Below are 16,452 nucleotides of genomic sequence, written 5' to 3'. Positions count from 1 at the left end.
TTTGCTAACAAAAAGTCTTTCTTTTGTATATAAACAGGGTTAGCATATGACTCTATCATGCAAAAGCATGAATGTACATGTGGCAACAATGCCAACCATCCCGAGCACGCTGGTCGCCTACAAAGCATCTGGTCTCGTCTCCAGGAACGGGGTCTCAACACGCGCTGTGAGGTATGTGAACTTATACTACATGCTAAATTAGATGATACAGGCTAATTAGACCTCTTTCTTATTTCAAGTCAGCCATCATTTTAGGACATAGTTTGGAAAATTCCTTTTTGACCATTTCAAACTGAAAATGACGAAGATTGTCAGAAAATTTTTTTGATTGGTTTTGTATTTTCATTTATTTATCAATTTATTTATTTGTTTACTTCTTTAATTCTTGAATTCTTGTCAACAGAGAATAAAAAGTCGTAAAGCTACAATGGAGGAATTAAAGAGTTGTCATACAGAGGCCCACACATTACTGTATGGTACAAATCCCCTGAACAGACAGAAACTTGATCCACGCTTATTTGGTATGTGTTCCTATTTGGATGATCTCCTTGCCCTTAGTTTTGTTTAGTTTAAAAAAATCAAAGAATTGTTAGTCATTAAAGAAATTTTATGAATTATTTACAAGTATTTACTGACTAGTTATGTATAAAGGACTAATAAAGAAATGTGATACTGTCACCACTTGGTACGATATATATATAGGGGATTATTAATACCATCAGAATACCATCAGAATATAGCATTGCAAAAAAAAAAAGAAAAAAAAAAGAAAAGAAAAAAGTTTCACAGTTTTGTTCAGCGGAATAACTTGGTCATTATGGTTATATAAACTAAAGTAAAAACATCAGGTATAAAGACCAACAGTTTTCTATAATATCACTGCATGTACTTGTAAAGGATAATTCTAAATTCTTACAAATACTGATGTTTTATCTCTAATTGGTTCAGTGAATGAATAGAAGATGCATATAAACAAGCAATTAGATTTTCTGTATGAAATAGTCAACTGTGCTCTGTTGTCATGAAATATGGTCTTTGGAATGATTTGTTTTCAAAATTAAAAAAACATTTTTGAATACAAGAATTTTTAGGGACTCAGATATTCCAAGACTTCATAAAAAATGAAAAAAAAATCTTGGAATGCTTTTTATCTGAAAAGGACAGGAGTGATTCAATGAGCTTTACAGGACTTTGGTTGTGTTAGTCTGTTGCTGTGACAACGTTTAAACAGGCTTGTTTTTGTCATCGCTATAAACATAGACATCTGATTCCAGTCTTACAAGGAAGTTATCGTAGAAGGAAGCCATCTTTAATTGTCACATTAATGATTTCTTAATTCTTATTCATTCATATGATACAATTTCTCTTCCTTGTCTTCTAACACGGGGATGTTGAAGAGACCAAAATTGATCTTCTGCCCCCATCTGTTTCATCCATGTTTTTTTCTGTTGTAGAAAATTCTCGATTTTGTTTGTTACCATGCGGAGGTGTAGGGGTGGATTCTGATACTGTCTGGAATGAACTAAACACATACATTGCCGCAAGAACAGTGAGTGTGACTTCTTTAAATTGTCAGAAATTCTGTCGATTTGGACCCATTGAACTTGATTGAGTCCAGTCTGAATGTGTGACATGTTTATAAGGTTTTAGTGATTTTGTTAAAGTGTTACATCACAACCTGGCTGTAAGATTCTGGTTACTGATCACACAAAGTCTATCATATTAGTGAGCTTCTTTATTGATTAGCTTGTTAGTGCCCAATTTCCTTCCAACAGATATGTTTGTGGTAAGAAGGCTGAAACAGTAACAAACTCAAACAGTACTGTCTCGCCATCCATCCCCCCCCCCAAACACATGGATCTTACACTCATTTTCTTGAATGGCTATACAATGCTGAGTTGAACATTTTGAAATCAAGAAATTCTCGTGTCAAATGCTTAATTGTTGAATTGAGAGATTTATTATAAAATCATTCTAAGTGCTTCCTAATGATATTGAAATATTTTTCCATGAAGAAAATTTCATAATCATTATCAGTATAGAATGGAGATAGCCTTTTTATGTTCTGTTGTTATTTTAACCTACATTAAGTTTTAATGTTTTGTCACCATTTTTTTTATTTAATATTGTGACAAACAAACATTAAATTTTGTGGCATCAAAAAACAAACAAATAAAAACAGCTGTTTAATAAATCGTTCTTATTTAAACGGTGAACTAAATTGATAAAGTCGATATCGAGTTACATGGTCATGTCTTTCATTACAATTTTTTTTAGCTGTTGTATTGATTTCCTGTCAGAGTAAGTGGTCCCATACAAATAGTTTTTAAGGCCAATAGTAATTATACGTCCAGGGGAGGTCACTAGCCACAGTGTTAGGTCATGCGATGGATTGTACGATACAGGATGGCCATATGACAACTTTTAAGTCTAAACAGAAACATAAATTATTGATGATTGCAGCCTTTTCAAAGCTGATAACTGTAATTACTATCAGATATACATAGATCATGCCTGTTTTTACATGTTTTCATGCGTTCTGTTGTCACAATTGCTGAAGGCTGATTGGTGTTTTGTTGTTGAAAAGGATCAGGCCACTCTGCATCATAACAACCACAAATGAGTTTGATGAGAAACATGAAAAAAGAAATATTTTTAATTTTTTGATGAGTTCAGTGCTGATTTAATTTAATTGTGTTATGTAGATGAATGATTAAATGAGTATTTCACTTCGAGAAGTACAACTGTCAAGTACATTTGTCTCAGTAATCAGGAGAAGACCTTTCGAAACATAAATAGAAGATTCATAGTACCATATTTATCCAGTAATAAGCCCATGCCTGGTAATAAGCCCACCCATTTCTATTGACGTTCTTTAGAATTAGCTGACAACCATCATGTCAATATCCCATAGTAATCCTACCTTCAAAATTTCCATATTGGTTTACTGGTCTGATTGCAAGATAAGCTAAAGGTGTTTTACAACAGTGAATCAATGATTATCATTCTTAGTAAATTAATAGAAATTTAGAGTATTTATTCTGATATAATCCGGGCTGACATTTTGACCTCTGACTCCAAAATCCTGGGATGGGCTTATTAAAGGGCATTCAAACAATAAACATTTTACTTCAGCACATAGAGGATTGGTGTATTGTACAAGTATGAAATATTTTTTGTTGAATTTCCACTAAATAGTGATAGCTGCAGGTAAGGATCGACATAATTCTAAGCACTAGGTTATATCGTAGGAATTATATTAACTTACTCTCTAGTTTAAATTTTATTGATATTGTTGTGAAAATGATGGGAAAACAGGTTGCATTTTCCCTAATGATGGCTTATGATTGTTAAAATGAATCTATGTTTCATGTTACTGTCAGAAAGAAGTACAGCTATAAGACAGAACGGTATTTTCTCTTGATTAATGGGGAATAGTGTTATTTATCAGTGAAATATGTTCTCAGTAAAGAGAGAGATTATCATTATATTTACACTCAGTGGCCATAATGATGTCCCTAATTGGTAAATAATTTACTCTCATTTACTCCAGCAAAAAAAAATTATCAGAATATCAAATATATAACTTATCAGAAAAGTTGTTAAAGTACATCTGACTTCTCCCACTGGATCAGAGACTAGGGATAGAGCTACAAGTTTTTAGATGAACAAGTTTATTTCTACATTATGTATGCATAAGCAGTTTCTTTATACAAAACAGAAAGTACATGTTACCTCTAATCGTAGAAATCTTGTAAGTATAGATTTTATAATATGAATTACATAACAATCTGGTGTAGATAGTTTCAGTTATACCTCAATACAAATGAGCACAATATGTATACATGCAAACCTGCTGAACACCAGTGTGCATGATTGCTATTACTAAAAAAAAAATTAATACCATTTCATTGCCAGCCCCAAACAGGAAATGATTTGGTTATATCAAAGATGTGTTCAGTAGTGTTTTGTAACAAACATGTGGGTTGGGCTCAAATTTATTCTAGATTATAACGGGATTTTATGGAAAGAGAAAAATATTCCCAACTATAACATGACTTTACTATTAACTGTACTTTGAGCTATTAGTAATTTTTAAACGTGTAAGTTTTTTTTCTATCGATTCTGGCCGGGCAAAAGAGCCTGTAGCTGTTGTTTAGCACCAGAAGTAACTACCACCGATTACTATCGATTTACAGGAACATGGTGATCCCCCAGTATATGTTGCTGTTACTAATTATAGCAGTGCAGGTCAGAGTCGTCAGATAGTACATCTGTGACTCATTAGAATCGACAGTATTATATAGACTGTTTAATAACGAGTAATATCACTGTTCTGATGGCATTTTATGAGATTTTATCTTGTTTTATGACCTTACGAGACGTGTAATTGTGAAATTTCTTCATTGGTTGTTCTTAATATGGTATTCTATCAGTTTCTAATCACTTCAATAAATGGTATAATACTTTATAGTTATAGGTATATGATCTTTTGATAGTTTTTAACATGGAATATGGCCTTACATTATGGGAGTTTGTAGACATATGTAGTTTTAATGAGATTTTGTAATCACATTTACAAACCTCATGAGATGTATTACAGAATCATTAAAATGGTGGTATGTTTTTATCTGATACAGATATGGGATGTTATGACGTATTTCATACATTCGTAAATATTTACACGATTTATTTGTTTGTTGAAGTTGGTTTTGATTATTATGATGATGTTGAACTAACAGAAGGTCATGGTGTACAATTTTATCACTGATTGTAAGTGTTTGTGTTTTTGTCCTGATTCAAAGTCATGGGCTTATTACACGACAATTAAGTAGCATTTGTTTCATTGAATGGTAATACAGATGATTGGGCTTATTACATGACATGGACTTATTGTATAACTATGAGTGTAAACTTGGTAATAGGCCAATACCCATGTCTATTATAGTACAGGAACAGTGCTAAAATACCATGTCCTTATCCAGCAACATACTCCCTCCTCTTCCTAATTTTATTCAAATTTGTTGTATTGTGCCTCTGCTTATTACAAGATAAGTTAAGTTCCCAGCTCTGAGAGTTGTGACAGATGGTCCAGGGTACTGGATATGGGAGAAGTCAATTTCCTCGGAACACCCACACTTACATCTGGAAATGACCTTTTGAAATTGAATTCAAAATTATATTTGTATGGATCAGTTATAAATACAGCCTCCCCCATGTAGAACTTCATATAGAGATTAAATCTGCAGTTTTTCATCGAGTGAAATTGACCTCACGAGGGAATATTTTCAATCTCTGTCCTTTTAAAAGCAGTGTATTTACCATACAGGGAACATTTTATTGAAGGTACCTGTCTTTCCTCATCAACAATATAGTATTATTGAATTTCTGTACAATATGAAGTAAAACATGGGGCTTATTATGTTATTGTAAAAAAAAATAGACTCTTTGTCGTTTAGTGAAAAAAAAAGTTTCCGTTTTGGATGACCAGTAACGATGTGAAATGTTTTGTGTAGATGATATATACTTACAAATGATGACAATAGCATTGACAGTAATTGGTATATATTCATGAAATGTAATCAGCCACACTAGGAGAATAGAATTTCCTATTGTCTTTTAAAAGAAATATAAGTACAGCCAAGTTTTGCTGTTTAATGATTTATTGGGTGTCCATCGTCAGGGCTATTTTTTTTGAAAACATGTTTATGGTTTTTCCTGAGTCCTAGATAATTGTGGTTTGTCCAGCATTAAGGTTAGCAGTATTGATTTTTTGATGCAGCCTATGCCACTGAGAGCTTTTAGAACTGTATTTACAATGAAACATTCAATAAACACATCAAGTGAGGTCAAAGTGACCATGTATGTAGCGTTTTACTCTAAAACTCAAATGAGGACAGTTTTAAAGAATGCTATCATTAACTGAAAGCAACAGGTGAACTTTATTCTAAATTAGTTCATGTTTACAGGGTGAAATGAGGTGTTATTGTCGAAAAGATGAGGCATAGAACAAAATGAATATAGAAAATCTTCATATGATTATTAAATTATAATCATTTTTGTTTTTCTCTATTTCAAAAAGAATTAATATTTGGTTTGATTTACAGGCGGCAGGATGTGTGACAGAGTTAGCTACCAGAGTGGCCTCTGGGGAGTTGAAGGTAAAAAAATGGCAATATGCAGTCCATTATTGTATATAAGCATGTCTATGATACAGTAACGAAAAAGAAATTCCACATATAAACAGAATCATAATTCAAATACAAATTTGATAAACATACGACAAATTCATAATGAAATTAAGATTTTTAAGAAAAGACAAGCATTATAAGACCAAGTATTCCAGAAGGGTGAGAGGTGACACCCACTATACAAATCTTCATTTTCATGGAAGCTCAATGTTTTCTCTATTTCTGTTATAAAATTTTATCATATATAAATCAGTTCCTTTCAACATCTAATAACACCTTTGTTATTTTATTCAGAATGGTTTTGCCATCGTTCGACCACCTGGTCACCATGCGGAATCTCACCAAGCTATGTAAGTATATATAAAATTTGGAGTTCTTTTGTGTTGAAATCTCTATTAGGTTTCTGATGATTTACCTTTAGTTGCCATCAGAGCCCTCTTTTGATGTCTCTGTCATTCAAAACATATGCTTCCTTATTTGCTTTCAAACACTCCATTGGCCTTGTAAGTCATGGTTATCGATATATCGCTGTATTAGTTCAGTCAGCAGAGTGTTGGTCTGTGATACCTCTGTTGAAGTTTTGAGATGTGTGGTTCAACACTCCTTACCCATAGTTATTTAGGTTTCTCTCTGGAAGCTGAGAAACCGAACCATCTCTGTTGATATAGTTGTGTCTTTGGGCAAGACACTTTACTGTAATTCTTGTTTGTTATTCAGTGAGGTAACCAGACCCTTCAAGGAGATCCAAGCTCAGAACTAACTCGTGCTGTACAAGGAGCGTACTTCATCATTGAAATAATCTTAACTTCATTGATCTACTTTTCAGGGGTTTCTGCTACTTCAACTCCATAGCTATAGCTGCCAAGCAACTGAGGGAAAAATGCAAACTAGAAAAGATTCTAATTGTTGATTGGGTATGTACTATGTGGACAGTATATGGTAAAAGGGAGGTAACTGTTAGATATTTTTATATGGTGTTAATTACATAACACAAGGGAAGTAACTCCTACATTTTTAAAGAGAAAAACTAACTAACTCTATCATAAAAAATTTGCTTTTTAAATAAATTGGAATCCTAATTTGGAAAGGTGTCGTATAGATGATAATATTTTAGAGACTTCCTTCCACAGTACAACACCTTGTTGTATCAGTAGCCAAGTTTTCTGCTAGTGTCAAATACAATATACATACTTCTTGCCAAATATTTTTGAACATTTTCTGAATTTTGATTATTGAAACTTATAGTGAACTCTTGATATGTTTTCCAGGACTTAATTGATAATAATAAGACTGGGCTTTCCATGATTTTGATTAGTTGTTTTTTTGTTTCAGGATGTACACCATGGAAACTCAACTCAGCAGATGTTTTATAGTGATCCCAATGTCTTGTATATTTCAATGCATCGTCACGACAACGGCAACTTTTTCCCAGGCACTGGCTCACCTGGAGAGTGTGGGGAGGGAAAGGGCCTTGGATTTAATGTCAATATTGCCTTCGGAGGCGGTTTGAACCCACCCTTAAAAGATGCAGAGTATCTGGCAGCATTTAGGTGAATGGTCATTTGTGTTTCTACAAGTGGCTTTTAATTCAAGAGAAAGTGAGGTTTCAGTTCAATTTTTAGATAGTGAAATTCTTTTTTTGAATTTTTTATCTTTTTAAAATTAATTCTGTAATTTTCTCTTTCAGAACGTTAGTGATGCCAATAGCTAAGGAATTCCGGCCAGAAATGGTTTTGGTATCGTCAGGATTTGATGCAGCGGTAGGTCACGCAGCTCCGCTTGGTGGATATGAAGTCTCAGCTGGATGTATGTATCAATTTACTTAATAGTGTGTTTCCATTTGTATCGTTGAACTCTGAGGTTGGAAAGCATTTCAAACACATGGGTCTTTACTCTAAAAGAATAATTTGTAAAAGAATATGATAGTTTAGAATCTGGTTGTCAAATGATGTATGAACTTTGATGTGAACTTCTTAATTAAAGGCTGAGTGGAAGAAAGCTCAAAATTTGTATTTTCATGTGTAGAATAGCGAGTTGTTGATCTAAAAATTTCATGTTTTGTTAATTGGTAAATAATTTGTCAGACTTCTATGTTACATTAAGAACTGTGTTAAATTTTCTACAAACATTTTATTTTACAGGTTTTGGTTACATGACACGAGAGTTGATGGGTTTGGCTGATGGGAAGATCATATTGGCCCTAGAGGGAGGATATGAACTCACAGCCATTTGTGACTGTACAGAGATGTGTGTGAAGGCACTCCTAGGAGAGGAAGTGAGTATCCTATTGGTCAAATTTAAACAATAATACAATAGCTTTAAACATTTTGTATTATTGATAATTCCATCATAGATTCATAATTTTGTTGAGACTTAAGAAACATCAAGGTTATTATTTTTGTATATGGTAGCCTGGATCAAGTTGTCACTCAAATGCTATGTGTCACTTTGGTTGAAGTTTTTCTCTTTGAACCAAGCTGTGACTTGACTGTAGGAACCAGGTGTCACTCAGGATTAAGTTTCAAGTTGTTGCTTATTATCAGAAAAGGGTTTCCTTGTTATTCAACTATAACTTTTAAACCCATACTACATCCCATGTGCTTCACTAACTTACAATTATCACTTATCATTTTCAAACTCTCAGAATCTTGAATGGGTCCAAAGAGCAGTTATTGATAGTTTAAACTCTAAGAAGATAGTCTAATTTGACTACTGAACAAATAAACCATTTGATTCACAGCTGCCACCATTAAAAGAGGAGGAGCTACAAAGGTCTCCATGCCAGGCAGCACTGGAAACATTAGAGGAAGTCATCAAGATACAAGGTGGGTAAAACACATATGTCAAGGTCATCATAGTGTTATGTCAGGGTCATCATAGTGTTATGTCAAGGTCATCATAGTGTTATGTCAAGGTCATCATAGTGTTATGTCAAGGTCATCATAGTGTTATGTCAAGGTCATCATAGTGTTATGTCTATGTCATCAAAGTGTTTGTCAGGGTCATCATAGTGTTATGTCTATGTCATCAAAGTGTTTGTCAGGGTCATCATAGTGTTATGTCTATGTCATCAAAGTGTTTGTCAGGGTCATCATAGTGTTATGTCAAGGTCATCATAGTGTTATGTCAAGGTCATCATAGTGTTATGTCAAGGTCATCATAGTGTTATGTCAAGGTCATCATAGTGTTATGTCAAGGTCATCATAGTGTTATGTCTTTGTCATCATAGTGTTATGTCAAGGTCATCATAGTGTTATGTCAAGGTCATCATAGTGTTATGTCAAGGTCATCATAGTGTTATGTCAAGGTCATCATAGTGTTATGTCTATGTCATCAAAGTGTTTGTCAGGGTCATCATAGTGTTATGTCTATGTCATCAAAGTGTTTGTCAGGGTCATCATAGTGTTATGTCTATGTCATCAAAGTGTTTGTCAGGGTCATCATAGTGTTATGTCTATGTCATCAAAGTGTTTGTCAGGGTCATCATAATGTTTTGTCTTTGTGATCATAATGTTATGTCTTTGTCATCAAAGTGTTTGTCAGGGTCATCATAGTGTTATGTCTATGTCATCAAAGTGTTTGTCAGGGTCATCATAGTGTTATGTCTATGTCATCAAAGTGTTTGTCAGGGTCATCATAGTGTTATGTCTTTGTCATCAAAGTGTTTGTCAGGGTCATCATAGTGTTATGTCTTTGTCATCATAGTGTTATGTCTTTGTCATCATAGTGTTATGTCTATGTCATCATAGTGTTTGTCAGGGTCATCATAGTGTTATGTCTATGTCATCATAGTGTTATGTCTTTGTCGTCATAGTGTTATGTCAATGTCATAATAGTGTCATGTCAATGTCATCATAGTGTTTTGTCATGATCAATATATTTAGTTCAAGAAAGTTCATACACAAAGCTCTTGATTGAATATGGTAAAAGGTCTCCCTACTTTATAATAGCTTGTATATTCTGACCCTTCTCTCTAATCCATTGCAGCCAAACATTGGGTGTGTGTAGAGCGCCACCTTGCGTCAGTACGGTGCTCGCTGGTTGAAGCACAGAAGCAGGATGTGGTGGAAGCCGATACCGTCACAGCACTCGCATCATTGTCCATGGTTGCAGCAAAAAGAAGGTAAAGTCTAGTTGATTTTATCAGATATTTAGCTTGCGCTCATCCTATGTTTTTACAAATTTCAAATTTGTAATGAAGGTATCAATCTAATGGTTTATCGTTTTCAAAATTTTATAACTGTGGTTTTTTTTTCCTTTTCTCACTGCTAATATGTAATTGATTATGATTTATGTAAAAAATTTCCTTTGATCAATAATTTAGTTTCTTTTTTTCCCTCCAGTGATTCTGCGGAACAGGAGTCTGAACCAATGGAAGACGAACAATCTTAACAGTTGATCACTTGCAGTTGTTACACATGAAGTCCAATACCATTGGTTGTTGTGTTGCCTTGAAGACGACCTTCTTGACGACCTGTCATGAAGCGGTCAGTCACTTGTTACAATCAGCTGCGGGTCGGCGTTTTGTGGCATGGTGGTAGAGCTTTGTGGCAGTGGTGATGATGCCCCCTGGTGGTGCTTTGATACACTGAACGAGTCAAGAGGCAATTAATGTCAGTGTTGTAGCCTTAGAATCCACATGGTGGATTTCCCAGAGAAACCCCTGGCAATCCAGTGAGTTGTCTACCCTGAAGTGATTTTTTTTGTGGAGTTGTCTCCCCTCTCCCAAGCTTTTTTCAAAATGTTTGATATTGTTATGAGAGAGATAAAGTACACATCACCATGATTTATCTTTCAGAAAATGTGTATATTGTACAACGTGTTGACCGGAACATACACAGGACTTTTTATTGTTGTATAAAGACACCACAGAGTGTGTTACCTGTTGTTGTTCTATGCTGTTAAAAGTTGTTAAAAATACTGACCGGTGTATTTGTACAGAATGAATGAACAGTGACCGCCTGCCGTGTACAGTGGAGCTCATCTCCTGTGTTGTTGGTGCGGGAGGAGACACCTGTAATCAGGAGAGTTCTGGTGCAATTTGTGACTGTGATAGCATGTTATATAAGAAGTTACACATCCCATCATATTACATTGTATTTGATTGGTTAATCAATGTCACCTGACATGAGAAAGTTATTGCGATTGGTTGATATGATCATGGTGTTAGATTGATACAATTATTTTTTGAACTACTGATTACATCGTCACCCTGATGAGAGAATTTATTTTGAACAATTCTTTCACGATGCCATATGACTTAATTTTGTCTTCATTGACGGAGGTTTGGTATCTTGTGATGTTGGATTTTTATAAGATCTCGAAAAGAATAACAGCAGATATGTCGGTATAGTGATTTTTTTGAAAGTTCATTTCTATAGACTTTTTGAGACTTTAAAATATTGCAATGAACATTAATGATTTGTCAAACAGATTTTATTGTTGTGTTAGTTATCTACAAAGATCTGAACAGGAATGTCAAGTCTTTTATCCCTGTTGGTGTCTTTACTGTATAGAATATATTCATCTTTGCATTGTGTGTTGTTCGGTGACCTATGTTTAAAACTCTGTTAAATTTAGATTATGTCTTGTACAGTATTGAAATAGTGATATATAATTGATGTTTAAATTTATTCTATAGAGTTGATGTTAGATTTTAAATTTAAAATGATTAAGTTTCACTGTTTGATTTTTTTTTTTTTTCTTTCATTTTGACTTTAATTTTTTTTTGGATAGATTCAGACTAGATATGATTAAAGAAATATTTGAGAAAAAAAAGAATGTTTTGATGTTGTGGTATTTAGGTTATCAGATTTCTGAGTATTCTTCAATCATTTCTGTATATATTTTATCAGAAGACTTTGTCTATTGGGAAAATACTCCAGTAGGCTAAATATTGTTTGTCTGTTTTTTCACAAGTCACAAATTCACCGATGCCTTTTTCATTCTAATCGTGGTGTTTTCGCTTTGGTCTCATCAACTCATGTTTTGATCTTACAATGGAAACAGTCTTTAAGAATTTTTTGACATTTTTGATGATGAAAGTAAAAGAAATTTTACATATAAATATTATATATATATATTTGAGATATAGTAATTTGTTGGTTGTTAAGCGTTGTATTTTGTAGCGTTGTTTTGGTTATCTTAGTATATTGTGACAACATGTGACCGTAAGTCACATCATTGACGACTGCGGTCAGACATTTTTAACAGACACACCCTGCTGTCATTAAGGGTCGTGGAATTTTTAGACAACCCACATGATGTTTTTGGGTTAAATGATTTGAAATTGGATTTTTGTTGAAAATTGAATAGCAGAGGAATTAAAAAATTCTTCACAGTTTGAGTAAAATTTTGTTCTTTTAAAACTTTTGTATTTGCAAAAAGTGCATTTATATTTTGATCCTATAAGCGAAAAGATATAAAAATGTTTTTTCCCTCTCATACTGGCATTTCAACCAACCAAAGATTGAAAATAAGATGTTTCATTTGAAACATGTTTCTGAGTCAGCAAAAGAGCTTGGACAGTTCAAATGTGTTCTTCTCAAAACTCATTCACATGTTCTTTATGTCTGTAAATTCAGTATTTTAAGATTGCTGGATTTTTCAATGAGAATTTTTTCTTCTTTTTCAAAAAGACAATCTTCATTATCGAGACACTCCTTTTCTATAATTGCTTGGCAATTAATTAAACACAATGTATTAATCAATTTCCTGCGATCAAAAAAGTTAATTTTTCAGCCAAGAAATGAGCCTTCTTAAGAATCTGATTGTTTGATTTTGTTGACAGATTTTACTGCAGAAAGCCCCATCTCCTCTCCTTAAGAAACGAGAAGAAAAGATAAACTAAAATTTGGGTTGGGCTGGGAGGATGATAATAAAACTTTTTCATGTAAAGTATCTTTTACCAATCTGCTGGTGTTTATGACCTTATATATCTATATTTAAAATCAAAGGAACATTTAATAAGGCTGAAAATTGTTCACCCATTGATAACCAGTGTAAAGATCGTAACACTTGTAACGGTAGTGAAATATTCTGACAAAAGAAATTACTGTCAAATCTGCCTTAAAATCTAAAATACAACTTTATATAACAGTTATTTGTCTGTTTAGGAAATCTCTACATAAAAGACACCTGTCAATAAAGTACAACTTTATATAACAATTATTTGTCTGTTTAGGAAATCTCTACATAAAAGACACCTGTCAATAAAGTACAACTTTATATAACAATTATTTGTCTGTTTAGGAAATCTCTACATAAAAGACACCTGTCAATAAAGTACAACTTTATATAACAATTATTTGTCTGTTTAGGAAATCTCTACATAAAAAAATACCTGTCAATAAAGTACATCTCTATATAAAAATACTTGTCTTTAAAGGACACATCAATAAAGGAAAAAAATACCTGTCTATAAAGGACACATCTATATATAAAATACCTGTCTATAAAGGACACATCTATATATAAAATATCTGTCTATAAAGGCCTCTTTTTTTTAAGGTTCCAGTGTTATACAATTCAAATCAATAGAACCTCCTTACAAAGGCTGTTATTGTTGGATATTTTGAATGATCTGTATTAACAGGTCCTTTGCTATAGATAACACTGAAATTTTTAATACACACCAGTGGGAGTTTTACAAAGCTATGTACATATCGGCCATTCAGAAAATGTCACATTCATTCATGTGTTGGGAACAATTTTCTATGGAATATTAATCTACACTTTACACTTTTTCTGTAATTAGTGTTTTAAAGAACTGCAGGTTGAAGTTTTTAATTCTGAAAGATTTTTTTCATTGAAATATCTTCTCAAAATTGTTGTAATGGTTAATGTATTTTGTGATATTGTATTCACAATACATTCAATCATTTTTATATCATTGTTCAATAAAAATCAATGTAGAATGAATTTGAGAAAAAGATTATACCTTAAAATGAAATTTTTTAACCTGAATTGTTGATGAAATTTAGCACTATTTTTTCTCCAAGTTTTAGATCCTGATTTTAGCATGGAAATGTAAGTTTTGATGGGCATCAAGTAATTATAATTAGGCAAATCAACCCTCACTGCCAATTCCAAATTTTAAGTATAAAATTTTTCATTTTAAAACTTGCACTTGTTCATCAAATAAGGTGCAGAAATTGTGAACCTAATAAATAAATTATACACCAGGCTTAAGATTAAGTCAATGAATGATATATTTGTCATGGAATTGAATCTTACATACAACTGCAATATGTTTTCTGTAAATGCATTTGACATGGTTACAATGCGACACCGTTCCATTTGAATTTGGATTGTTTATAGTCATAAATTTTGACATTTTTCAACAGTCATATAGATATTTTAGTAATTATCTTTTCATCACTTGTAATTTGTTACAGTGTATTTCTTTCACATGATTAAAATAAATGTAGCAATATTCTTAAAAACAAACTTTTCTTTTTAAATTCATGTTTTTAAAATTTACACGTGTGCCTGAAAGTGGGATAAATAAGTATTTATTGTGTACAGGTAGTGATTGTACAATTACCAGCCAAACTTTCCCTCAGCTTTTATCTGTTGTATAGTGTACAAAGAAGCCATCAAGCAAATTTTCCTATTAGTTTGTGTTGTCCATGTTGTAATTTGGCCAAATGTCTTTGGGTTTATTTAGTTATTGTATTTTTTTTCTCTTTCTCTCTCACTTGTTGAAATTCAAATTGATTTGATTTTGGAAATTTTTTTTTTTACAAAAGCATGTATTGAAAACTACAAAAGTCATGTGAAAATTTGTGATTAATTTTGGGTATTGAAGTATTTTTTTATGGATTTTTGGGTTTCTTTGTAAAAGTTGTTGTAATGGTATTTATTGATGTGCATAAAGATGGCAAAATGAAAGTATTAATTATAGTTTCTATTGATATTTTTGTCATAGAATCATATGCTTCTCATTTCCTCTTTCTAGAAAAAATATTGCCAGCCAAAATATTTTCATTTCTATTTGACTTAATTCATATGTATATTAATACATGTGATTTTAAAAATTCTAACATTTCTTTGTTCTGAAAACTTAGTATTCAACAATTCATTATACATGTACATCACTGTTTTTGGAAGTTCTTTAGAAATTCTTCACAGTGGTTGAAACAACCATTATCTAAATTTCATGAGAAAGGGTAATGTTTCTCTGAAGTGTCGGCCGCACTTTAACTTTAAGTAACATTTGATGAAAGTCCTTTCTAGTATCTGCCAGTCGGTGTAAAATAAGGAAATAAGCATTTTTTATTCTTTTATTTATTTTTTTCTAAGACAGATAAATATCTTGAAAATAATTCTCCCATAAATCATTTCCTCGGAAGCATTTAAATTTCAGCTATACTAGTTGACAGTTTCATTCCATGCGGCAGACATCATTATGGTTCCTTTTTTAATGCTTGTAGGGAAAAGGATGTCAAGAAAGGAGTTTCCTAAGATTTTACATATTCCTAGATTAGATCCAGCAATTAAAAATAAGTCTCATTAACTTAATTTATTGGAATACTCATCAAATTCAAATGTCATGTAAATCAATGATTAACATATCTAAAGTAATCTGCTGACTTCATGGTGTTTTTTATAAAGTATAAACATGTAGAATTCATTGTTCTTTACACTTCAAGATCATGACGAAATGACATATATATGTATATATACGCATAGCTAAAGACATAATCTATAAACTTAAAGGTCACAACCGATTTAAAACAACAAATAATTGCATTTTTTACCACGTTTATTTCAAGATGTTCCTGCAAATTCGTATTTGAAGTATATATGATAAGCCTTTGTTGGAAAGTAGTGCTATGTTTTATATACAATGCTATGTCTCTTGTTTTATTATAATGTAAAAATTCTTGTCATAATTTGTGAAGTAAACAAATGTGTTTACAGTCATCAATTTCTTGTGTTTTTCTTTTAACTTTGGGTAAATAGAACATGTCCTAAAATGGATTTATATTCTGGAAGAAGGTATGAAGTACCTGTCCTAACAGGTATTTATGTACCGGTACAAGGTATATGATACCTGTCCTAACAGGTATTTATGTACAGGTACTAGGTAAATAGTACCTGACCTAACAGGTATTTATGTACAGGTACTAGGTATATGATACCTGTCCTAACAGGTATTTATGTACCGGTACAAGGTATATGATACCTGTCCTAACAGGTATTTATGTACAGGTACAAGGTATATGATACCTGTCCTAACAGGTATTTATGTACAGGT

General features: G+C 32.5%; 1 protein-coding gene across 4 annotated transcripts in view; it reads left to right on the top strand.

Moving 5' to 3' along the window:
- LOC132565465 (histone deacetylase 4-like) overlaps nt 1–16,118 on the top strand; it is an 82,690-nt gene extending 66,572 nt beyond the window's left edge. For all 4 annotated transcript variants that reach the window (XM_060230112.1, XM_060230110.1, XM_060230109.1 and 1 more), the window contains 12 exons: nt 38–171; nt 404–521; nt 1,455–1,549; nt 6,108–6,161; nt 6,486–6,541; nt 7,018–7,105; nt 7,524–7,741; nt 7,879–7,997; nt 8,333–8,466; nt 8,932–9,016; nt 10,179–10,314; nt 10,535–16,118. In XM_060230112.1, the coding sequence (XP_060086095.1) occupies nt 38–171; nt 404–521; nt 1,455–1,549; nt 6,108–6,161; nt 6,486–6,541; nt 7,018–7,105; nt 7,524–7,741; nt 7,879–7,997; nt 8,333–8,466; nt 8,932–9,016; nt 10,179–10,314; nt 10,535–10,583 (1,286 nt within the window). In that variant the 3' untranslated portion in view covers nt 10,584–16,118. The remainder of the gene's footprint in view (nt 1–37; nt 172–403; nt 522–1,454; nt 1,550–6,107; nt 6,162–6,485; nt 6,542–7,017; nt 7,106–7,523; nt 7,742–7,878; nt 7,998–8,332; nt 8,467–8,931; nt 9,017–10,178; nt 10,315–10,534) is intronic.
- The last annotated feature ends 334 nt before the right edge of the window (nt 16,119–16,452 follow it).

Source organism: Ylistrum balloti, unplaced genomic scaffold (assembly GCF_031769215.1).
Source record: "Ylistrum balloti isolate Yb309-2 unplaced genomic scaffold, AGI_CSIRO_Ybal_v1 Utg369724, whole genome shotgun sequence".
Lineage (NCBI taxonomy): Eukaryota > Metazoa > Mollusca > Bivalvia > Pectinida > Pectinidae > Ylistrum > Ylistrum balloti.
Note: the sequence above shows the minus strand (reverse complement) of the source record. Positions and strands in the feature narration are given on the sequence as shown.